Here is a 27,288-nt window from a genome sequence, read left to right on the forward strand (position 1 = left end):
TATGTTAAATCGAAATAAATAATTTTGATTTTTTTCACAAGGTTTTATTAAAAGAATAAAAAAAATGTCACCACGCGGGTTAAACTGCGGGGAACAGCTAGTGAATGTACATGTTCAAAGATTTTACACACCTGAAATTTGTATACCGTAGCGGTTTTACACACTGAAAATTGAATGCCTGCACTCATATTGATTAAGTTTTGTTCAATAACCAATATAGTAGACTGTGGATTTCCAGCGCCTATACCATTAAATCAGTAGTCGATATTCAATTCAATGATTTCAGTAGTTATTTTCATATTATTTATATTGTAATTGTGTAGGTAATATATATATCGAAACACGCTGTATATGTTACAGTCAAAACCATTAACCAATCAATAACCTTAATGACCGGTAAAATTATATTATAACTTATTTTATCAGATAAAATCAGTCAATAAGGGTTTTGACCGACACCTTTAGTCATTAACCTTATTGACTAATTTTACCGATCAATAAGGTTTTTGACTGGTTATGGGTTTTGACTGTAACATTTATAATTACTTTCATAGTATTCATGTGAAAAATATAATGCCCTGAAAGGTTTTCAGTTTCTAATACTGAGATTGAATGAAAGAAAAACATTAATTTTACATGTGTGGTACTCCCTCACTAATATTGTTTTAAAACCTTAACGTCAGTTTCCCGAAGACAGAATAATTAGATTACCGGTTACATTATTTCACAGCTAGACGCCCTTGCGTTAAATTTTTCCTGCTTCTAATTCCTTCTAGGTTAAAAGGTTACAGACCGATTGACCTCACACGAAAATATTGACGAACCCGCCGTTTTTTAAGCTAAAACTGCGGAAACGTGTTAGGTATATTTACCTACGTGACTTTCTTTTTAGGTATAGCTCTGAGTATTGATCTAGTATATTTTTGTACAGGCGTAACTTTCGTGGCTAGTTTAATTTTGCGGTGTCTGAAATAAACGATCATACTTTTTGATCGTTTAAAATTATAATATTTTATTTCCTATTAAAGGTGCAGATAACTGTCGTCTTTTTGTTAGTTTAGACTAATTTTGTGAATTTGACTAATGACTAGTGATGTATAAACAGTTAAAGGATTGAGTTTAAGCTTTTTAATTTTTATTTACGTGAATAGATGTTATTTTAAGAAAGACACTATTTTTTATAACATAACATACACGCTTGTATGTAATAGGAAAAGGAAATTGGTATGGGGAACAGTGATCGCGATAAAACCAAAGTGTGAAGCCGTGTGCGGAAAGTAGTAAATAATTAACTACTTTAGTTAGCCCTTTTTTATTAGTTAAGCAAATACGACCAGTAAAAAGATCTATATGTACCCTTTTTTTTCGTGGTAATGTAATGTAACATTCTGAATGTACGACAGGCCGTTTCTCAGCTTCGGTTTAGGTTGATGATATGATTAGATGCAAAACGAAAATGTATAGGTAATATCTAATTTACCTACGTCAATAATGAACATTAACAGCAAGTAAACGTAAGTGCTTTGCCTTATACAACTTTTACGGCTGTCTAACCGGAGAAGCGCCTTCTAACACAAGTGAAATTTATCACTTAAATGAAGGCACTTACCTCCAACCCAATATGAAAACTTGTTTAAAAGAAATAAACAATTTTTTTAAGTCGATTTACTTCGATGAGTTTTGAGATTACAATCTATCTCTGTAGCAAATCTCATCCCGATCCTTCAACCGTTTTTGCATGAAAATCTAAAACCTCTCCTCACATAATACGTTAGTTTTAGAACGTCTTCTTCAATGCACGAAGCCAAAATACACTTTAAATTCAAACAACTTACATAAAAGGTAACATAACTCACCTCCAGCTATTGCAGACTAATCATTTATTGCTGTATCCTGCTGGCAAGTTGCCAGGGAACTGACGCAGTGTCCTGGATTTTACTAGTCGGGCAATTAGCTTGAACGATATTTTGTTAAACTTGTTTATGCCAAGATTTTTGAATGAAGTGTTTTGTTTTTTTCGCTTTCTGTGTTTTAAATTTAAGGGTTATGTAATATGTTTTTCGAGTGTATGTTTCTTTAGCACCCTCTAAACCGCTGGGCGGATTTTGATTTATGAGGTGTCGTTGCAATCATTAAAACTGTGGTAGGTATGTCGTAGGCAACACAAATTAACAGTCGGGTTTTTTGTTTTCATAATAATAAACATCTTGTGGACAAAAAGGGAAATAAATATGTGCTATGAAGAAATTTAACTCTTTAAAAAATGGTGAGATGTGTTAACGCCAGAAAAAATATTGATTTAATCATTGGATTTATTTTATGTGTATTTTCAGTTCGTTTACATTAAGCATTTGCAATTTAAAAATTAGCGATGACAACATAACATATTAACTTTATATACATACGATTGAAGCTGTCCTTTATTTTAGAACGAAATACAAAGCGAAATATTCAGCATCTGGGTAAAATTACACATCAGAAATAAAATAGTAGTAGTGTGATATGAGTTGTATACAAAATAGTTTTTGGCGCAGCAGCCTTACCTAATATTAAAAAGGTTGGATATTCTGCCAAAACAATATCATTTTAAGCTTATTTAATTAATTTCCTGTAGGTTTCCTGTAAATCTTAGTCTTTTAGATATACGTAGGGATAAATTCAGTACCTTTGTTTGTTGGTTAGCGTTTAAATAAAATTTCCTAATGTTAAACATTATTTTAGCTACCGTTATACCTATTATATACCGTTATACCTATATAAGAATTATAACCATAATTCTTCAAAATATAAAATGTTACCTACATTAAATACAATGAGATAATTAATGAGAGATTTATAAAATGTTAAACATTTGGTTTGAATATGTATAGAATTACGAATAAAAGAAGTGCTAATAATATACAATACTACAGAAATATATCGTTTATTAAAGCGTTACTAAATTAGAACAATAAATAATATCACAATTTAATTAATTTGCCAACTGTAGCATGTCCAACACGGCTGTCATCAGTGGGTTCCCGCCAAAACGTTGTATCTGCAATAGATTATAAATATTAAAAACTACAACTGTCAGAATATAATATTTATTTGACACTGGCATATAGTCTGTAGCAAATATTATGTAGTATTGTATAACTTTGTCTGTTGCTATATAGGTACTGGCTAAATCTTTTTGCCATACGAGATAAAAAATAAAATAAAAAAAAAACTCTATGAATCCAGATCCCATGGGCTCGATTTGAACGACGATAAAAATGTACAAGGGGATATAAACGAAATCTTATGTGTGAAATAGGTACTGTGCAAATAAAAATGAGGTGGATAAATGGATCGTGCACAGGAAAAAAGATTTTTCCTCTAACATTAATTAGTAGAACTTATAACCTAAAAAAAAAACTGCTGGTAGGTCACATATTTTTCATGGTTATAGACGACAAGGATGTGTTTCTACAGTTTGAACATTGAACTCAACTAAAATAATAACGTTATTTTTTTTACGTTTAAATTAATTAATTCGAACTAATTGAAGAACCTAATAATTGTTGGTTTGAACCCTCGTATTACTATAAAAAAACGACGTGTGGCACTCGGGGACTGCCGCGGTAAAGCTATTGCATGCTATGCCTTCAAGCCACACCTCCGCCCGTCGGAGTGGGGAGCGTGAGGTTTTTTCGTTACGGAATTTCTCGATTCGGTCCCGCGCTCAAGGCCCGCGAAAGGGCCCGCGATAGAAGCAATGCAATAGCTTAATATACGAGAATGCGAGCTTTTTTATGACGATTAATTTAACTTCATATTTATATGTATATTTTTCCTCTTTTTCCCCACCTCATTTCTCAAATGCCGGTCGAGATCTCGCAAACATGTCTTCGTATACTCCAGGCTGCCTGTCTCTTCCAACAGCGTCACGCAATAACGCTTTGTGTTCACGTCTGTTGTACGCTGCTTTAGTATGTCTGTTTTATACAGGAATTAAGGATATATTGCGAAGGATATAATATGGTTATTTAATAGTTTAGATTTCAGTTAAAATAATTGTATATTAATTATTAAGTATCTGTGATAATAGATACCTATAAAAATATGAATGTATATTGGTTTCTATGTTACGTTTTTAAGACTAGGCCATTGAAACGGTTTAAATGAAATTTGCGGCTTTGATAAAAAATTCGTATCAGAAATTTGCTTCACGCTTTTAAAGAGTATAAATTCGTAGAGATGAAAACTGTAAGTTGTAGTTCAGTTTTGGCGCAATAATACAAAAGATCACGCAAACAAAGCCACGGGCGAAAACTAGTTTATTGTAAAGGATACTCAAAATGGTTGCACCCCACGAACTTTTCGCCGCATGAATCACGGGTAATGTGAATTTGCCTTCAGTTAAATCCATGCAATAATCATCTAAAGCCTGAAATATAAATATAACACTATTTAGAAATATTAAAACTTAAAACAAGAGAAATAATTTTTTACAATAGTAGGTACCTAACTACCTACCTTGTCTGCTGGCCGTTCGTCACATGCCTGTAACAAATAAGTAAAACTTATTTTAATAGTTAATACATTAAAGAAATAGCCAAGTTGCTACGGTGAATGTGCAACTATTTAAAAATCTTTGGTGTGCTACTTGGAAAAAAAAACAACATTTGACAATCAAATAAGATATGAATTGAATTGTTCATTGTTTTGTTACAGAGCACCTCCTAGCTACAGTAATAAGTTCATGAATATTTTTTGTCCATTGCTAAGCTCATTTGAAAGGTCAATTTCTAAGTAAAACCAGTTTTCCTGTAATTTTGTTAAAAATATGTTTTTCCAATTAGTATATTAAGAAATACTAATAGTATCCATTTAAATACTTACCTCTGGTTGTATAATATTACAATAGTCATCTCTTAGCTGGAAGTACATGCCGAGGGTCTTCGCAAAATCGGAATAATCGGTTTTGTTATCACTGAACATCTGCATAAGTTGGCACGCCAAATTGAACATACCTCCCGTTTCTGTAATTGTGAAATAACATTATACATTTTAATAATATATAAATATAAGTAGAAACAGTAAAACACCACCCAATTTATGATAACATGATTTTCTATTTATATAAGGTGCTAGAGAGAAACCTAGAAATATCTCCTTCCGGTGGGTATTTCTTCAGAAAACGCAAAGAAAACCTCGGGTAAATACAAGTACCTAATCCTAAAATGAAAAGACAGTTTGAGATGTATAAAAAAATCCAGAATCTACAAAAAAATGCATCCTTAATGTTTATTTATTTATTTATTTAGTTATTTCAATACAAAAACCAACAATGTAAAAACCACTATACAACTGAATTACTTCGTTACGTACTCTGTTGAAGCATCGCTTTGTACTCCTCTTCAGAGGGACAAATGAAACTGTCCCGCCAATATATCTCCTTGCCCTGACCTCGAATCAGCTCTAGTGATTGCTCAGAGAAGATTTGCTGCGCCTGAAATCGAAGGCAATTTCATATTAATCTTCTAATGTGTAGAAAATTCTTATACGGAGTAAGTTCTGAAAAGGCAGTAAATACATAAATATAGGTTAAAAGACTTAAAAGCTCAAAAATAATACAAGTACATATTATTATAAGCTCACAAGTTTGTATGAACGTATGTTTATTAGGTACTCATGCCCACAAAAAACGGCTGTTCGGATATGTATGAAATTTAGTACAGAGATAGATCTGTCTGGATTAGCACCAAGGCTACCTTTTGAATCGGGTACGCGAGTAAAGCCGTGGGATTTAGCTCGAATATATTAAAGCAATCGAATTATTTTTAAAAGGCTCTATATTTATGGTAAAATTCATATACCTCTATATTAGAATAGGTAATAATATATATGTATAGTTTATAGTTCCGATTCATATAACACTTAAAAATAAAACAGTCTTTGAAATAACAGCGTTTGCTTTGTAGAAGCATGTTAAATACCCCGACAAATATTATCACAGTGCTGTTAAATTTACAGTCTAAGTTATTGGCTCAGATTTTCTAGTTCCAATAAGAAAGGAATATTTCCAGTCAACTGCTGATATATTCACCAACTATAGGTTCAAAGAGAAGTCTGATAAAACGAATTGAATTGTACTTCCGAATGAAAGCTGCCTCAGATGTAGAATACTTATAACACCCCTATTTTCAATGAAGGTTTCAAGGGAATGGAACTGCACATAAATTACGTATCTTTGATTATTATGAAGTGTAATTTTTTTTAAATGCATATTATTTACCTAAAATTAAAAAGTAATAACAAAGTAAAGGAAAGAAACTTCAAACCATTCCAATATTTGTCGTGACCTTTATAAGTCGTATAAACGGAATCTGAGGGCAAACAAATAAACTTCTATATAAGGATTAAATAGCTTTTACCTTCCAAAGTTTTGAGTTTCCTCGCATCTGTGGATATTAAAGGTCAAAGGTCACTAAATGTTAGTTCGCAAATACTTCGATTTCCATGTTTCGATTGCCTTCGATTCCATACGTATCTTTAAAACTATTTCGAAACTAAAACTGTAACTAGTACACAGGGACCAGGGTAATGTACAAGACTATTTTAAAACATGTGTATAATATGTAAATTACACTTTATTTTGCTAGGAACTGCTTATTATGAAATTATGTGTCAAAGGGGTAAAGAAAAATTGTTCAAAATTCGTCTATAACTTATCGGTGATTACCCGGCTTATAACCCGGCAAAGAAGACACACAAATAAACAAAATGGTGACACATTTTCAAAATAATACCTATCCATTTACAGACGTACAATTTGTGTTCATTGTACATTTTTATGAGTCGATCTCTACTACTACTACTAACATAGTACTAACATAGAAGTCAAAAACAATTAAGAAATCATTGAGATATACATATGGAGACGACACCGCCTACATCACTTATGTTCCGCTCAACATACGCCATATGGCGTAACTGCACGCTTATTTTTTATTTGTTTTAAAGTGAAACGCATCAAATATGCCTTCGTGTGTGTTACTATATTGCACAAATGATACAAAAAATACGGAAAAGTACAAAGGAATAACTTTCATCGGTAAGTACAACTAGATAATAATTTTTAAAACTTAGTTAGAGCAAAAAAAATGGCGCACAGATTTTGTGCGTGGTGTCTCCTCCATACGTAGTAATATTATCTCAATGTAAGAAATATGCAAATTCTTTCATTTTAACTTACCTTATCTCCCAACTTGCAACACTTCAACAGCACCAACACAAACACATGTGCCGATGTATTCACAGCCCACGGAACCCCATAAACGCAGTGAGCAGCGGGCAAGCCGCGCCGGACTGTGATGCTGTCTTGTATGTCGTCTAATCTGAGGAGTATTATAATGCTATAGCATAAAATGCTTTATAAATGAAAAATAGAAAAAAAAAGACGGGTTGCACTCTGGGAGTGCTGGCAGAAGTGAAAACTTGATTATTAACGTTCAGCATGTTTGATATTTTGGAATGTTGTCCGTCTTACGCATGGAATATAAGGGCTAAAAAAAAAAATCCGTCTTACGCTTTTTCGATCAGGCCACGTGTCCTGACGCGAGCTTAAGATTTTATACCCAACGCCGCTAAAGAAGTTTACTTCAAAAACGATCACGAGACGGGATTCGAACCTGCATCTTTTTGCCATGCCGGGGCAACGCCTATAGCTTCGCGGCCATCCGTGAGCAATCGAATTTCTTCTACTCTTTCAGTTTTGTATCATCTCAACCAATACGAAACATTATTACAGTGAATACATCGATAAAATACAGTATTGTATCGATAAAAATGGATTGAATTTAATATTTAAACCTGCGAAATTTGAATCTCGCCCCGTGATTGTTTTTTTTCTATTCTTAAAAATTTTCGAGAGGTAAAAAAAGAAAATCGGATACTTTAATCTGTAAATGAAGACTCCTGGATGCAGGTCTTTTAAAGGTCAGGTTTAGTTGTACCTGATGTTAATTGCTACATAAAATCTAGTTTTGATTGTGTATAGGATAAAGAAATAAAAAAAAACTGTTTTTGAATTAGAATAAGATTAATAAGAAAGATTTTTTGACAGTTATTTAATAAGGAAGAACTTACACCCAAAATGAGAATTTATTCCACAAAAGACTATGAACTAGAATATATTTTTTGCTAGCTATCAATAATGGATGGATTGCCGATTTCCTAAGATTTATTGCCCTTGCGAAAGTATGGCACTTACGAGTGAGTTATGTCTATTTGATCCCATATACGTTTTTCATACACTCATATTGTAACTGAGTGTATTTCTTAATAGGTATCGCTTATAAATACTTATAATATAAATAAAATAGGTAATAGGATATTTTTTGGAAAATAAAATTGTATCTTACACACCCTAGTCACTTTATCTTGTCGATCTAAAAGTTACCCGAAAAGCTTCATAATAGTTTTTGCATTATTACGAGTTGATCGGTAATTTTACAAGACTAGATTATCGGTATATTCATTTAAAAAAAAGCTAAGTAGCTTTATTACTAGGTATTATTAATTTGTTTTTTTTGACGTGACAACGTCTTATAATTCGATAGAGCCGGCTGCACGCACGAAAAAACATGACTCAAGCGAGAGCGCGGAACGAGCGACAAAGAAGCTGAGAAGAACTATCGCCAGTAAAACAACTTTACAAACAACCATTTTTTTTTTCTTAATTTTTTAGATGACATAATATTTTATAATTTATACACCATCTAATTCTAACGTGATTTTTGTTTGCTGAATAATAAAAAAAAATCACATAATATTTACATCAAACTACTATCGCTGTACATCTGTATAATGTCAACGACCTCTCGCATCTTGTCGTCAGGCACTCGCAGCCAATAGTTGAACGCCTCTGCGATGCGCTTGCGCAGGCCCTTGCTAGCGATTTGTATCACATGACTGTAGGGAAGGAGGAGCTCCTGGAAATTGATAATGTATGTAAGAGCACAGATAATGTATATTATGAATAAGTAAATATACGCAGTTTATAAGTACCTACCTAATCGGTGTATATGAATGGAGAAGAAATTATATTTTTTAAATTAAATTTTCAGTTTAAATAATTAAATTAATTCATAATTGAATCAGTAAATAAATTATAGCTTCGCCGTTCCGATTCCTTCTAATTCGTGCTCTCGCCTCACCGCACATAGGTAGGTTACCGCGTCCTAGGTACCTGTGGTAGGTACCTAGGACGCGGTAAGCCACTGCGGTCAAGCTATATAATAATTTTTCTAAATCAAATTCCGGAGCATGACTTTAATAAAAATTTGTTTAAATTCAATGACACTAAAAATTCTGAACGTTTCTGAACGACAATTTGCAGAGATAAAATATTATTTCACATAGACTCTTTTACGTAAGCGATGCCGCAGGATACAACTAGTATATTTATTATAATGCAACAACCACTAATTAGTGATTAATAATAATCATTCTGTGACACATTTTGTTACTAAGAACCAGTTTTGAGTTTCAGGTCACGGCTTAATAATTATTCACTGTCCTTATAGTTTAGTGGTTAGTGATGTCGTGCCAAGCAAGTAGCCGCGGCCGGTTCGATTACCAGTAAATTAAAAAGCATGATCTTAATATGGAAAGTTATATACTAAGTATATACTTCATGTAGTTAGACAATTTAGAAAAAATAAATAGTTTTTTTTAATAATCCTACTTAATATTATAAATGCGAAAGTTTGTATGGATGTTTGGATGTTTGTTACTCTTTCACGTAAAGACTACTGAACCGATTACAATGAAATTTATCACACATATAGAGGGTAACTTGGATTAACACATAGGATAGTTTTTATCCCGGAAATCCCACGGGAACGGGAACTATGCGGGTTTTCCTTTGCAAACGCGGGCGAAGCCGCGGGCGGAAATCTAGTGTAAAATAAATATTGCTGTCCAACGTCAAATATAAAGATAAATACCTCCTCAAGATGTTCGTGAACTTTGCTCTCGTTCAGCGCCATTTAAAAAAAAATCAAAATGTCACGCACTGCCACAGAGTAAGTATACATAAAAATATATAAGTACTTGTACCTATTTACACTGTTCGATATAAAATGAAGACAATACACAGTTGACATTTACTTATAAATAAATTCAAAGGCAACATAATATAATTTAAATGTATTGATATAGGAAAAGATTAATTATTGTTAATAGTTGTTTCACACGCATTTGTATTGAAGTTTTTTTTACTGATATTATGTATGGAACTATAAATAGATAAGTATAGTAAATAGTTAATTTAATCATGTATTGTGGCAGATTACGATTATTCAGTGGTAGATTTTTTTTATTGAATAATATAAATTTAATTAAAATGCTTTTAATATGGATCGATTCTGTAATATATAAAGATCGATATGTTTAATATTTACATTGTTCTTCCAAAAAATATATATTTATTGGAATTAAAGTGGATAATAAAGAAATTGCAAGATTACATTTTTTTTATTGTATATTCTAGGAGAATAGAATAGTTGATTAGATACCTACCTATCTAAAACACTATTTTTTCATTTTAAAGCATCGATGTCAATCACTAGAAAAAACATACACACACACACACACACACACACACTCACACACATACTTCAATTTTGTTTTAGTATGCCATTTACCTGTTTCTTTTTTGTCCCCATAAGTTGACTTCATATGACTTATACCTATTATACCATACCTCTTAATTATTTAATATTTTATCAATATAATCTTAATGATTCAATTTTTACAAACAGAAAGGCAATTATACACCAACATTGATTTTTAACGTCTGCTTTTTAAAAAAAATACTTTTACACCATAAAGATCACGCAAATCTCTTTTGTTTCTTTATTTAAGTACTGAGAATGACTTAACCGTTTTCCTGCGTCTTTTATTTACTAAATATTACCTCAAAATTTACATTTACAATTATTGTTAGTAAAATATAAAGGTAAGTTTAAAAATATACACCTTCTCCTATAGACCATTGTGAATAACTACCTAAGTATAAGATTTTGCATAAAATGAATAGCAGAGATTTTGTATTTTTATTTATAACTTATCAAAATAAAAGAATAAAGATTTGATCGCTACAATAAACCCCTAAATTATTTAAATAGAAAGACATCTTGCATTGTAACTGGCTGAAATAATCGTCGCCAATTACTGAACGAGCGTCTTCAAATGCACTGAAGAGATAAATTGGAATTCACTTGGAAGATAATACGATAAGAGCGAAGGAAATGTTCTAAATGTATAATAGAATAGATATAATAGAATACGAGACATTATAATCTTGTCTTTTTTTTAACCGACTTCATTACTTACTAAATTCGAATCTTTACGAAAAAATCCGCACAGTAAAGAAATCGCACATCTTATATCTTTGTAGTTTCCAAGTAAGAAATTAAGGAAAAACAGAGGTTTAATATTCAAAAGGTAACCGGTTAAAATTTACTCATTTTGAACCAAACAGTGCTAGAGGTCGCAAGTGTTTTTTTATCTGTGGTTTAAGTGACGTTTCGTACAAAAATGAGTAATGGGAGCCTACACTTAGAGGAGGTAATTATTATATGGTTTACTATCTTTTCACGCGGCTTCGTCTGCTTTGTATAAAAATTAAAACCTAATAAATTATTGGTATTACTCTACCTGTGTTACACATATCTTTTTGGATAATCTCTCAAAATTCCACATACTAAAAACTTATATTATACGAGAAATCACTGTATTTCATTATGTCATTAATTATAAACTAGCTGTCCGCCCCAGCTCCACCGTGGTATATGTTAACGTTTTCTCTCCATATAAACCGTCCTCGTACTTCAAGGAATATTTAAAAAAAATAATTATTGAAATCGGTTCAGCCGTTTTCGACATTTGCGCTTAGCCACATTTGGTTATCATTTTTGGAACGAAGTTCCTTATCGCGCGTTACGAAAGGGGGCTAGACGTAAAAACTTAAGACTGTAGTTGTAAAGACACTTTTTGCTATAGTTTAAAGCTATGCGGCGTGTGGATGTTTCTCTGTTTGTCTCTCTCTAACTTAAAACTTCGTTCCATCCGAGTGTCCCTTGACACTTTGACCTGACTGACCTTTTTTCATTATATAGACCTTCTTAATTTTTATACCAGTGATTTCAACTACCTACAAATTGCTATATATTAATAAATATAAATAAATATAAAGTTCTGTATAGCCTTAACATTTTAAAGCCTTACTTCCATGAATAAATATTGAATTACTGCGATACGTGTCCTGACTTCCGCATAAACGTACGTTTTGTAAACTACATTTATTTTAACTAGAAAAAGAATCCAAGCACCATGGATATCGAGAAGTTGTTTTATTTAAGTTCGCTAAATTATTACTAGCTGAACCTAGGTTTTACCCAGATTGCTCCGCTACTGTTGGTGATAGCGTGATGACTGATGATATTATAGCCTATAAAGCCTTCCTCGTTAAATGGGCTATTTAACACTGAAAGAATTTTTCAAATGGGGACAGTAGTTTAAATAATCTCTTCAGCTTTATAATATCAAGTATAGATATTTCATATAAATATAAAATTACTGAAGACATAAGTTATGTGAAAAAGTCAATTATGTATCTACTAGCTCTTCGCCCGCAGCTTCGCCCGCGTTTTGAAAGAAAAACCCACATAGTTTCCCTTCCCGTGGGATTTCCGGGATGAAACCTATCCTATGTATAATCCAAGTTACCTTCTATATGTGTGCTAAATTTCTTTGTAATCGTTTCAGTAGTATTTGCGTGAAAAAGTAACAAACACACACACACACACACACACACACATCCTCATAAACTTTCCCATTTATAATATTATTAGGATTAGAATAGGATAGGATAATTACATATTATGATATATTTGATGTATAATATATATATATTTGATGTATACATATATGATATATTTCTCTAACACGTGGAGTATTAAACTAAATATTATAATCAATACACAATAACAAATAATTTATTCAATAGCAATAAAAACATTTTGTTCAAAGATTTCAAATTTTTTTAGCGTCTGACCCCTGCTTAGTAATGAAATACTGAAACTATTTAACACAGAAAATGTTTATGGCTAAAGAAATAGTTAAATCTGTTATAAGAAAATCTACTTTAAATAAGATTTTTTAAAGATAGCATAGGATTTGACTCCATCCTCTTATATAAATTTATAAAGAATAGAAAAAATTCGATCACGAGCCGGGACTCGAACCCGCATCCTTTCGCGCCATTCCGGGCGTATCATATCATCATATCATAAATTTATATTTATAAAGCATTTGAATGACATAAAACCAAAAATATAAATCCATCCTACCTGATAAGTACCTGATGGTAAGTAGTGATGCAGTCTATGAATGCACCTAGACCCCAAGAGCGTATACAGTTTTACATTGAACAGATCCAAATTATAGGACTCGGGAAAGACAGAAGCAGGAAGGGCGTTCCAGTCCAGTTTTTAAAAGAGTTCTGGAAACGTTTTGTGTGCAACAATGCTACATCAACTACCTACGAAAGGATGGTAGCTAAATGCTGCTGTGAAAAGGGGAGGGTGGATTGATTATGCAGTTCCGTCGCACATTCGTCGACGGTCGAAGTGAAACCGTTAAAAAACTGACCTGCGGGCTGCGTCTTTACATCTATGTTCAAGATTAAGCAGCCTGCTCCGGACTCCCGGTCAAATTCGGGTCATCCTTACAATTACAAGCAGCAAGTTAAATAAGGAAAGTGTTCTGAATTAATAATCAGTCATGGCTATTGAAAATTACACCGAGGAAGTGTTAATTTAAAAAAATCAATATAAAGAAAATCAGATACGTCCGCATACAAAGAAACATAATTCTTTTCCTATAAAAGCTTTGTATGAGGCAATAATATAGAAATTCATGTAGCAAGCAGTTTTTTTACATTATTCAGACTATATGAATATATTTAAATACTTCCTTATTCCATTGTTACGGTAATTAGACCTAATTACAAACTACAATAGAGCATATATTTTTTACTCAGCATTTGATTTAGTTACTCATTATATCAATCAATTGATAGACATACAAAGTTATCGATAATAATCATTTGATACTAGCTGTGCTCCGCGATTTTACCCGCATTACTCCGCTCCTGTTGATGATTTATAAGCATATAGCCTTCTTCGATAAATGCTATCTAACACCGTAAGAATTTTTCAAATCAGACCAGTAGTTCCTGAGATTAGCGCGTTCAAACAAACAAAAAAGCTCTTCAGCTTTATAATATTAGGTAGTATAGATTATTTCCTCAGGAATTCCACAGGGATCTTGGTTAGGGCCTATAGTTTTCAACATTGTTAGTAATTATTTGTATGTATGTATTTAGAGAAAAAAAAAATTGGTTGTCTGTAAACTGCACTGGAACGCTTCAGAGTGAGGTAACGCCGCATGAGTCATGTTTTTTCGGGCGAGCAGCCGGCTCTATCGAATTATAAGACGTTGTCACGTCACAAACAAACACACGTTTCTTATATAAATTAATAATAATAATACGAGATTTGTTTACATTTGTCACTATATTTTTTAAAAGCACTAAAACTTAAATATTAATATTGAAAATAATTTTTATCCACGTTATTACAAAGTCAAAAACGTTCACAACATAATATTATTTATTAACATAGTTAAGATTGTATTGTATTCTATTACATTTTAGCTACATAGTTGTTTAATTACCTATCTAGTGTTTAAGTGGTTTTTATGATAGCTAATCACAAAGTAAAAATTAGCATTTTAAATTATGTAACCAATTACCTTATCATAATCTTGTAAGAAGTAATTTTTTTGTTTCTTGTTGTTGACGCCATGGCTTACAAAAAGGAGAGCTTCATTTGGAGGAGGTATTTTTACTTTTTATAGTTATTTAAATGTAAAATAAGTTAAAAGAATTTTTAATATTTTATTTGATTCAGCCTCGTAACGGTGCATTTACACCAAACTAACATAGAACTAGAGTTAGAGCAAGAGCATTCTTTCGTGATCTTTTAGTGTAAACGAAAACTCGTCAGTGTTGTTCAGTATTAGAACATTGCATAGAATCTTTTCGAACGCATCTAGAACAAACGAAAGTATGTTTTACGCCTACTCTTTTTTTAAGTACCGCATCGGCTCTATATCAAGACAGAAATATTTAAATAATGCTTTTTCTATCCTTGGTTAAAACTAATTCGTCGAATAACGTATTAAACTACCATTTAAAAAATGTATTCTAATTGTCCGTTTTTGACAGTTTTAACATTTTAATATGTTCGTAATACCTTTTAACCAAGGATTGAAAAATCGGCCCTCATTGAATTTAAATTAATCAGTGAATATTATTTTGTTTTTAACTTATTGTTATATTTATATTACTAACCAAATGCAACCCTTTATACAAAGAAGTATACTTTAAACTTCAAACATCTTATGTTGAATGAATGAATGAAAAATTATTATTTCATGAATAATTATATTTCAGGAGCTCCTCCTTCCATACACACATATATTAGAAAGTTCCAGTAAAAACATGCGCAGGCGCATCGCAGAGGCTTTCAACCATTGGATGCAAATATCCGATGAGAAGATGAATGAAGTCTTGCAAATAGTTAATATGTATCACATTGCTTCTCTTTTGTAAGTATTTAGTTAGTATTTTCAATATTGTCATAGACACAGAACTTACATATAAAGAGAGGTCATAGAGGCACTAACCTATTTGACTGACGTGGTCCTATCTCAACCTTCTTCTGCTTGTCAATTGTTTAAATGTATACTTAGGTTAAGTTTTATTGTAACATTCTTGGAGCATTAAAAAATTAATAAAATAAATAAATTATAACCTTTAATCATATGTTAACGTTTTTATATTTTCTGGATAATTTTGCAGTAATTGTTAAACGGTGCTTAAATAAAGAGCCTAGGCACTCAATAGAACGGCTGATTAAGTTGTTGGGAAATTTAAAAGATTTTCACTTAGTGAATGTCCTGTTCCTTAGCCCGTTCATTATCACGTTTCTACGTACAAATAAATCATAATTAGATAATTTTCAATAAACGGATTTTTCGTTTTTATTTTCAAAATCAAATATAACTTTTCATTGTTTCTAGAGCTGATGATATCCAAGATGGAGATAACATTAGACGAGGGATTCCAGCAGCCCATTGCGTTTTCGGTGTACCCCGGACACTCAATGCATCTGTACATGTTATATTGCTGGTCATGAAAGCATGCCGGGAATATCATCCTGAAGTAATTGTTTTGAATCTTCTGTTTATGAATTTTGTGATTTTGTAATGCAATGTCTGTTTTAAAGTTAAAATGTGTAATTTGTGAACCAAATAAACGTCAAAGTCAAGTTATAAAGATCTGCACTAAAGGAAGAAACGAAATACCTTTTTAAACAGATCATAAAACTAACATTTAAAACGTACAAATTAGAATATTATATACATAAACGTGCTGAAACAGGACTATGCTTATATCCAATGATGAATAAATTATCTTAATATAATTATTTATCATGTAAATGTTGTTAGCGAAATAAAATAAATAAGTACATTAATTAAATAACTGTATACATTTCAAATTAACGAGTAATCTGACAACATTAAATAAATAATGAATTTCAGGCAATGGATATATTTAATGAGCAATCTCTAGAACTAATTCGAGGGCAGGGAAAAGAACTATATTGGAGGGATATGTTTATCTGTCCCACTGAAGAAGAATACATGGGAATGCTAAGGCAAAGTAAGTAGAAATAACTTTTTTTGAATGTTTCTGCTGACCGTACAAAAACGTTTCTGACGGAATTGAATGAATTTCAAATTATTCAAATATAAAAATGTGTGCGTGTACTTGTGTACACACGTAATAAGTGAAACTTCTTTATGACTTTATTTTTCAAAAAATAATTTGCTATATTCAACTTTACAGAAATACGTCGAATCACGCGTGGTAGGGATAAGAAAAAGATGTAACGGAAAAATGTCACGTGTAACGAAAAAATGTTACACTAAATTTTTTTCCAACCCCGATAAAGAAGTTTCACTTCAATAATGTTTCAGTTTGGAGTTTGAGATTCATTTACTTAATCTGCACTTTGCTGTACAATCCAGTGAAAGTTTATTAAAATTAGAGATCATCCATTAAAATTTCCATCGGGTAATGAAAGACGGATAAAAAATTTGGTGCCGACATGCTATCATTTAAATAACGTTAAGCATTTTGCTTACTTTATTAAGGAATAGTGTTCAATTTATTATCATACCTTGATAGGTATAAATACGCAAAAAAAACATAAAACTCTAGGTACACTCTACAAGGTGTTCCGCCATCGGTATAGTAGGTATGCGTAATGGACCGTATAGATTTGCATACGCTGATTACGTAAAAAATACTAAAATTCCGTAAGTAGGTACGTAGTAGTCATCTGGTTGAATCTGCTATTTTATTAAATGTCATTCAATGAACGTGCTAGTCATACAATCAAATAGCAGATTCAACCAAATGAAGTTGACATATATATTGGTATTTCAGAGACGGGAGAAATGTTCAACTTAGCAGCCAGACTGATGCAGTTAGCGAGCTCAAATACCAACGACTACTGCGCGTTTGGGAGGAAGCTTGGCATGTATTTCCAGCTAAGAGACGACTATTGTAATATCTCACAGCCAGAGGTGAGGATTATTTCTCTTTGTATTATTAATGTATTTCGCTCTTTACTCTTTGGTACTGTACAGTGGTAATTGCTACGTTACTAATATATACCTAGAGGTCCTAGGTTTTGAAATCCAATGGATAGTGTTAGGTCTTCTCAACTAATTCACAGGATTCTATGCATATATAAGTTAATAATTTCTACGTAATTATCAAACGAGAACAACAGGGAAACAGTTCATGTTTGTTTAAAATCTTAGTTAGAAAACAGGACATCGATGAGCCATTATGAACTTCAATTTGTTTGTTTCAGAAACTAGAAGAGCGACCATCTGATCAGGTAACTAACTACTTTTTACAATTAAAACACATTAATACATTTAATGTATTTTAAATGTATCTTTGTCTCACCAATTTCACTTTTACAGATCCTAAACGACTATTACATGGACCTAACAGAAGGCAAATTCACATTACCAATCATCCATGCAGCTAGAAGTTTAAAAGGCACAGCAGTTCTGAGTATCCTTTTCAAACATTGAGATAATATTACAACGTATGGAGGAGACACCACGAACAAAATCTGTGCGCCTTTTTTTTGCTCTAACTAAGTTTTAAAAATAATTATCTAGTTAGGTACTTACCGATGAAAGTTATTCCTTTGCACTTTTCCGTATTATTTGTATTATTTGTGCAATATCGTAACACACACGTAGGCATATTTGATGCGTTTCACTTAAAAACAAAATATAGAAAATGAGTGATGTAGGCGGTGTCGTCTCCATATATATATCCCAATGTTTTCAAATGAGTCTTTTTAAAGAAATAATTCCTTTATGGTGCTTTTCCACTAGAGATGTGCTATGCAGCTATCTTACGAAAATGCTATGAAACTAAGTGATGGTTTCCACTGGTATTAGTGCCACGTTGCTGTGCGAGGAAGATGGTATAGTATGAAGATAGTAGGCGCTCTGCAAATAGTACACATCCATAGCACGCATCTATAGCACAAATCCAAAGCATATCTATACTAATATATAAGCTGAAGAGTTTGTTTGTTTGAAGGCGCTAATCTCAGAAACTACTGGTCCGATTTGAAAAATTATTTCAGTGGTAGATAGCCTATTTATCGAGGAAGGATATAGATAGTATATAGATCACGCTAAAACCAACAGGATCGGAGCAGCGCAGGTGAAACCGCGGGCCGCAGCTAGTTCCATATTAAAAAAAAAACATATTTAACTGAGATCGTTTCCAATTGTGAATTTTAATGAATACATTAAAAACAAAAATAATGACCAATAGAACTAAAATTCCAATAGAAGTCAACAACAGGTACATAGAGTATGTGGAAGAATATTTTTATCTGGGACAGATCATATCTCCCAATGATCTTATGACAAAAGAAATAGAGCAAAGGGTAGCAAGTTCTTGGAAACGATTTTGGTCCTTGAAAAATATTTTTAAAAACGACGACATCTGCCAGACATTAAAGAGCAAGGTTTTTGATACATGCAAGAAGCCTTATATCTAGAGGATATAAGCTTCTTGGATACATGCATACGCCCAGTGATGACTTATGGTTGCCAAACATGGTGCTTAACCAAAAAACAGTTACAAAAATTAAAGGTGTGCCAACAAGGAATGGAGAGAAGCATGTTAAAAATTAAAAGACGCGACAGAGTAAAAATAACTAATATTAGAAAAAAGACGAAATTGCATAGCATTGTGAAGACAGTCAAATCTCTAAAGTGGCGTTGGACAGGGCATATAATGAGGAATAAACAAGGAAAGTGGACTAAAGATCTCTTGGAATGGTATCCCAGGGAAGGAAAAAGGAACAGAGGGAGACAAAAAATTAGATGGGAGGATGATTTAAAGGAAATTGTAGGAGGCGCGACCTGGAGAAGAATAGCACTTCAAAGGCAATCATGGAAGAGTTTGGAGGAGGCTTTTGTCGAAAGGCAAGCAAGATACCCAGAAGAAACCTAGTTAAGCTATTAAATTATTATTACTTGTAAATATCTTGCAATAAAGGCTTTCATTCATTCATTCATTCATTCATGTGCATTAATGAATACGATAAGATAACAAACGCATCCACAGTATTATAGCATAGAACATCTCTGGTGGAAAAACACTCTTATTCTTGTATTCATAAACGTAGAGACGTTCGTCGTTTTCAACGTAGGTTACTCTAGTGGTCCAATTATCCTATGAATACAGCTAACGATCGCTTGAAGTGCATTCAATACTTTATTGTAACGTTTAATATGAAATAGTAAGATGAAGAGAAAATACTTATTGGAAATGTTTTAATAGTTCGTTATTGGAAATAGAACATAATACAAACGAGATTGGAAAATATAGTTTAATTTTAATGATGGTCTGATTGTTTCTACAATATATTTCAATAATCTACAATTTACCTTCTTGTACAGACCCAATATTATAATGTATTTTAGTTACAAAAAAAAAAAATTGTAAATATTGTAATATATTGTATATTCGTATCGAAGCCTACAGTTACTATTTCCACTTAGTATGTAGAAATAAAAGTGCCTATGTAAAATTCCTTAAAGATATCCAGATATATTGAAACAACGTACTCAAGACATCAATTTGAAGCGATTTTGCGTGAAGCTTCTGGAAGACCTAGGCAGTATGGAGTATACACGAAAGATTCTACGGGACTTGGATCGAGATATACGTGAAGAGGTAATTTTTTTTTAAGTATTTTACAAAGTGATTAGGTAGATTGTATTCAGTGATTGCGGTAGAATAGATACTAGTTTGTGTTACGCTTAATATGTAAGAAAAGGGAGTTAAATTATCTTCAAAATTAATCCATACTAATATTATAAAGCTGAAGAGTTTGTTTGAACGTGCTAATCTCAGTAACTACTAGTCCGATTTGAAGAATTATTTTTGTGTTAGATAGCCCTGTAATATGTTTTACAAGACAGCGATCACTTCCAGATGTAGACTTTATAGTGATATTTATTAAGAGGTGGGTGACGTAAACATAAGACTTAACGAAAAGGAATTAGAATATAATACAAATAACTATATTATAGACTTATAAATCACTATAAACAAAAAATACGTAATATTTCATATTAAAACATTGTACTCATAATAATTTAATTTTACTAATTCGCAGATCGCGCGCCTTGGCGGGAACCCAGCTATGCTTTCAGTAATGGATCAGCTCCTCACTTGGGAATAAACTTCCAAATGATTTGAATGTGATATTTATTTAGTAATTCTAGAAGATTCACTAAAAGAGCGGCTGAGCGACTTGGGAGTTGGTTTTTAGTCTATTCTTTTGGGACAGTGAGATCTTGAAGGTTTAAATGTGGGTACGATCCCTTGTTGCGTAGAGAAAATTGTATTTTGCGAAGTGAATTTTTATAATATATTTTATGATTTTATTTATTAAATAATGTTTTAAATACTTCCGCAATTTATTAATGAATAGAATAGAATATTAAAAAGGTTTATTTTTATTAAAAATTTTGATTTCTTGTATGATATTCAAAAATTCTTGAATTTTAAACAATGATTTTGAGTAGAATAAAACTTTACCTTCTGTCCATTACTACGCTGGCACTGTAGAGACAATAAAATGCAGTAATATTCAAAGAGTTTATTACTGTTTTTTGTTAAAGTTTATTATTTAAATGTAGGAACTTTAATTACTTATTGTACAAAACTGCCAGACGCACGAAAAATTTAATATTAATATCATAATGTTATAAAAAGCGGAGTTAAGCTTTTTAAATATGTATTTTATGTGTCTTAATAAAACAGATAATAAATTATTCGTAAGTACGCTGTTTTTATTTTTAAGCAACATACGCAAAAACAAAGGAGATTCTCAAGCCATTGTTTAAGAAATTATTTGCCTAAATTTGGTTTCTGAAATATAATCTATGTTTTTTACAAATAGGTACTCTGAGTAACTTGTTACTTACTACTCAATTTAAACAAATATTTATATCAGCCTTAAAACTTAATTATATATTATAAAGGTGAAGAGTTTGTTTGTATGTTTGTTTGAACGCGCTAATCTCGGGAACTACTGGTCCGATTTTAAAAATTTTTTCGGTGGTAGGTAGCTCATTTATCGAGGAAGGCTTATAGGCTATATATCATCACGCTACGAGCCAACAGGAGTAGAGCCACGGGGGTGAAACCGCGCGGAGCAGCTAGTAGCTAAATATGGTTAAATCATAAAAATGGAGTAGCCATCCTGACGAGCAATTACAGCAGAGTTGCGGCTTAGTGTAAAAATTATCTACATTTGAAATGAATCAAATTCTTAACAGTTATTATAAATTTAAAGCCAATGTTCTATGAATAAATTCTTCAAATTGTACAATCTCAACAATTCTAACTACAACAGGCGAGATAACGATAAAATCTCCAATAGTTTTATTCCTCCCCTGTACAATCGAAAATGCGTGATAAACCTATTTCTAGAGATATAATCGGAACAGGAATCCTAGTATTGAATGGTCTTACTGCGCATGGCTGTGACTGCCTTGCCTCGTATAATATTAAAGGTTGTTTACAAATATTAACGCTTTTGCTTGTTATTCTGTTTAAATTTTAAATTTATGATTGGTGTTTATTTATCTGTGAAATATTGAAAAGGAAAAATTCAAAAATTATTAATGCTTTATTTATTTGTCTTTGAAATATTACAAATTCATTCATAATAAACACTTTTGTTTGTTCGCATACCTACCTACATAAAAAAGATATGTGCGTGTACTAGTGTACACACGTAAGAAGTGAAACTTCTTTATGACCTTATTTTTCAAAAAATAAATATGCAACTTTACAGAAATACGTCGAATCACGCGTGGTAGGGATAAGAAAAAGATGGCGCGTAACGGAAAAATGTCACGCGTAACGAAAAAATGTTACACTCAATTTTTTTCTCAACCCCGATAAAGAAGTTTCACTTCAAAAACAACAAAAACCTATCATGACTAACCTTTAAACTCAAACTCAAACATTTATTCGGAAAGCAGTATCTACGGAGCAGAACCGGCAAGAAACTCCATAGTTGCTATTTTTAATCATGTCAAAAGTATAATATTATTTCAAACATAAATCTCTTCTGAATATTCAAGCAATAGGAAAGGAAAAATATCTTATAAGTCTATTAGATAGAGAAATATGTACAAATATAGAAATGAAACTAATAAACACACGACATTTGGTGTCCTTTAGCTTGATTATTGGCTGAGATTACGACACAAGTTCCAATGAGAGCTACATATCTTCGAAATAATTGCTTCTAAGTTCTACAAATAGTTACGACTCTATCGATTGATAAGTCGGACGTATACTTGAGTTCATATACCGGAGATAGTGAGATACCACTTGTAACTATGTCAAACTAGCTTTCCGCCCGCGGCTTTGCCCGCTTTGTGTAAAACCTAATAAATTATATATACAATAATACAAACCTTCTTCTCTTTCTATTAAAAAACCGTATCAGAATCTGTTGCGTAGGTAGTTTTAGAAGCATGCATAGGGAAATAGGGAATTAGTTATTGGAAATGTAAATAATCGTAACTGCCGTTTTATGTGATTTTTATTTCAAACTAAGTCTTGTAATTCCAGTTATAATCACATTGTATAATATTATGATGAAATGCTTATTTTCAGAACCTCGATTTACATCATGTACCCATAAAAACGAAATAGAATATGAAAGAATAAGTCTAATAACAGGTCACTTATGGCGAAAGGTACTATAAAGGTCAACCTGACCTTGATACTAAATCTAGGAACGGGTGGGGTCGAAAATTATTACCACTAAAACTAACCTAACCTAATAGGTACCTATAAGAGCCCACTGGTAATGTAACTAGTAAAAAAGGTATATTTGTAAAATAAGGTATGTTTTTAATCTTATGCACACTAATTATCATTAGAATTAGTTTGACAGGAGTTTAAGTTCAAACGCTTAAATCACGCAACAATATATTTTTATATATTAGGTACTTTATCTTTAAAATTGACGTAAAATTGATTAAAAAACATATAACTGGAATTTATGTTACAAAATTATTATACAAAAATTAAACTGAAACTTGCGGACAATTATTACAGGCAACCTATTGATAATATTTATTGCATACAAGTAGGTACTACAACTTATACACTCATTTAAAATTAAGTAATTCATCAAATAAAGTTTATTAACATATTGCATATTAACCGACTTGTCAAAAAATCAACAAGTACGATACATACCTAGTCGATTCAGTTGTCAAGAATTCTGAAAACACAGTCAAATTGAGAACCTCCCCTTTTTTGAAGTCGTTGGATAACGTCATGACACATGATGATGTTGAAACAGACAACAGCATCGTGGGATCTTAGACTATAAGAACTATATGCTATCTTCAACATAAATACTCAGTTTTTGTTGTTCTGAAAGCCTGGGCTTGTCATATAAGATTAATGTATTCGGGTCTCCACGACTCGCAAATTTATGTCACCTATCAGAGCCAGGAAAATCTTTGTTGTATAATGTTGTGGTAACTTACATGCATATTACCTAATATATTTTATGGTTTAGAAATAAAAATAAAGTTTGTCAGGATATCCATCCTCTATGTAGGTATGTGCATGTGTTTGTTATTTGTAACTCTTTCACGCAAGTACTACTGAACCGATTATAATTTAGCACACATATTATATAGGATTACTTGGATTAACACATAGGGTAGGATTTATTCCGGAAATCCTACGGGAACGAGCACTATGCGGATTTTTCTTTGAAAACGCGGGCGAAGCCGCGGGCGGAAAGCTAGTTGGTTTATAAAAATAATGAAACGGCAAAAAGCTTATAAAAAACATACCTAGACAGATAACATCTCGTTAAATCGAATTTTGTTTTGAGACTGGAGTAAGCAATTAGTGTATTGTTTTTTCATTTATTTATCTTATAGCAGACTTATGAAGGAGGATTTTTAATATAAAAGCATGTCTAAATCATTTTCTTAAATAATTTATATTCTTTCAGTTATTATAGTCCATTATTGAAAAAGCAAAATGTTCTATCAGTCTAGAAATATTTGTCGTCGACATAGCTTCGTACTTACATCACAATGTCTACTCACTGTGCGAATTTTACTAGCAATAATTATTTATTAATGTTTTTTTACTTTAAGCGACAACGTAGCTTTCTAAATTCTAATATTTAAGTCTTTGATAACAACCAGCTCGAATGTGATTAAAGTTATGTTTTTTATTTAACGAATATAATAAACATACAATTTAACCTTAATTTTTCGTGTAACTTAAACTCTCAAGGTGATTTGAAACGACACGAGGTTTGACGCCAAATTATCGGCAAAAAAATTGTACAAAGTGAGAAAAAAAAATTTAAACCATTTCAAAACATGACTACATTTTCTTTCGAAATTTTATTAATTTCATAGTTTATTTAAAAACCACTTTTAACAGCTATTTAAAATCCACACCAGTGAGTAGGTCAGTAATAACTCCATATCTGCGGGGATCTACACAAACATAGCAATGCGCAAAATTTTCCCAGAAGCGGCTTCGTTTCGTATTAAAAAGCTATTACTTAGAACATGTGCTTTCAAACGCTTTTCCATTGATTTGATGTTTTGACGCTTAACTTTGAACTTTGGTAAATAGAAAATGATATACCTAATCTAAGAGCCCACGACGGCCAGACTTTCCTTTCTTTAGGAAAGTTGAAATTTTCTCTGTATATGTCTCCGATACAGATAAGAACGACTAGCGATTATCAAGTCTGGGTTGTGGTTACTTTGGCAGGAAACAGGTAGTAAAGGTGTATAAAATTGTACCTAACTTTCATTATACTTTAAAAGCTAAATTTTATATATGTTACTTGGGGACGTATAAAAAGATGTTACCTCAAGAGCCGGACAGTTTTCATGGTTCTTACATCTGACCAGACACATTTAAAAAATAACTAACATATCATCAAATTAACGTTACTACCTAAAAGTGTATCAAATATGAAATAACCCACTAAAACATTAGTTTACTATAATTAATGATTAAAAAATAATAGTATAATAAGTTATTACTTATCTTTAACGGGGACTTATGTTGATGGAATTTCATGTATCTCGATGACACAATAACAAAGTCATCGAGATACGAGGAATTCCATCGACATAAGTCCCCTTAAAAGATAAGTAATAACTTTATTAAATACTAGCTTCCGCCCGCGACTCCGTCCGTCGGTCTTCGCGTGGATGGTTTATTTCTCCATTTTGAGTAGGTACCTCTGACAATAAAATCTTATAAATATCTATTGGACCCAATTCCCAAATACGGCTAGGCCTATAACAATACGCAACGTGTGTTCGCGGTTCTACGGAACAACGTCTATGGATAAAACCGAAAAATTAAGATTAATTTTTTTCTACGTATTTTTCCAGGATAAAAAGTATCCTATTTTACGCCCAGGATAATAAGGTATAATTATACCAAGTTTCATCGAAATCGAACCGCTAGTTTTCACGTGATGCCTTCACATACAGACAGACAGACAGACAGACAGACAGACAGACAGAGACAGACAAAAATTTTTTTAATCACATATTTGGGTTTGGTATCGATCCAGTAACACCCCCTGCTATTTATTTTTTCAATATTTTCAATGTACAGAATTGACCCTTCTACAGATTTATTATATGTATAGATATTATACTATTATTTTTTAGTATTTAATTATAGTAAACTAATGTTTTAGTGGGTTATTTCATATTTGATACACTTTTTGGTAGTAACGTTAATTTGATGATATGTTAGTTATTTTTTAAATGTGTCTGGCTAGATGTAAGAACCATGAAAACTGTCCGGCTCTTGAGGTAACATCTTTTTATACGTCCCCAAGTAACATATATAAAATTTAGCTTTTAAAGTATAATGAAAGTTAGCTACAATTTTATACACCTTTACCTCTACTACCTGTTTCCTGCCAAAGTAACCACAACCCAGACTTGATAATCGTTAGTCGTTCTTATCTGTATCGGAGACATATACAGAGGAACTTTCAACTTTCTTAAAGAAAGGAAAGTCTGGCCGTCGTGGGCTCTTGATCTAATAGTTTGAGAACATCGCTGAATGTAATATCAGATTTGGACACAATTATTTAGTCGCACAATATTCAACATAAATTACCTAATGCTCTAAGTAAACATCAGTTAAATTCCTTATTAAAATATTTTGTATTTTTAGCACAAAGAACTGTTTATATTGTTCTGTTTATCCTAGCTTACACACTTTTAACCAAGCAATTACTTATAAATAGGTAGTAGGTACCTATCAAGAAGATAATATGATCGAACGACGTCCGCGCACTTTTAATAATTAAACTTTAGTTTGTAGGTATTAAGTAAACCCTAATATACAGGGTGTCCCACTGTTCGTATACTAAGCCCCAAGGAGGTTATAGTTTTGCATACACTGAGTACGTAAAAACTACTTATAAAATTCCAGACGCATTTTTTTTCAAATAGATG

At 32.0% G+C, this 27,288-nt stretch overlaps 2 protein-coding genes across 3 annotated transcripts; one reads left to right on the plus strand and one right to left on the minus strand.

The window, feature by feature from the left end:
- Nucleotides 1–2,907: 2,907 nt before the first annotated feature.
- LOC123698570 (geranylgeranyl pyrophosphate synthase-like) lies at nt 2,908–10,090 on the minus strand. Its single transcript, XM_045645249.1, has 9 exons — nt 9,978–10,090; nt 8,806–8,960; nt 7,223–7,364; nt 5,356–5,476; nt 4,867–5,006; nt 4,501–4,527; nt 4,318–4,411; nt 3,832–3,959; nt 2,908–3,037 (listed from the first exon to the last, which is right to left on the minus strand). The coding sequence occupies exons 1-9, from the start codon at nt 10,017–10,019 to the stop codon at nt 2,972–2,974; spliced, it is 915 nt and encodes a 304-aa protein (XP_045501205.1). The 5' UTR covers nt 10,020–10,090; the 3' UTR covers nt 2,908–2,971.
- A 1,392-nt stretch (nt 10,091–11,482) lies between these two features.
- Nucleotides 11,483–21,661, plus strand: LOC123698487 (geranylgeranyl pyrophosphate synthase-like). 2 transcript variants are annotated; one of them, XM_045645131.1, is made up of 9 exons: nt 11,483–11,601; nt 15,554–15,708; nt 16,183–16,324; nt 16,705–16,825; nt 17,615–17,754; nt 18,048–18,074; nt 18,163–18,256; nt 20,325–20,452; nt 20,898–21,661. In XM_045645131.1, exons 1-9 carry the CDS (start codon nt 11,572–11,574, stop codon nt 20,961–20,963), a joined length of 903 nt encoding a protein of 300 aa, XP_045501087.1. In that variant the 5' UTR covers nt 11,483–11,571; the 3' UTR covers nt 20,964–21,661. The 2 variants fall into 2 exon arrangements, with proteins under 2 accessions (XP_045501087.1, XP_045501088.1); XM_045645132.1 differs by lacking the exon at nt 11,483–11,601 and adding an exon at nt 14,797–14,936 and having other exon boundaries at nt 20,898–21,660.
- Nucleotides 21,662–27,288: the final 5,627 nt, after the last annotated feature.

Source organism: Colias croceus, chromosome 16 (genome assembly GCF_905220415.1).
Source record: "Colias croceus chromosome 16, ilColCroc2.1".
NCBI lineage: Eukaryota > Metazoa > Arthropoda > Insecta > Lepidoptera > Pieridae > Colias > Colias croceus.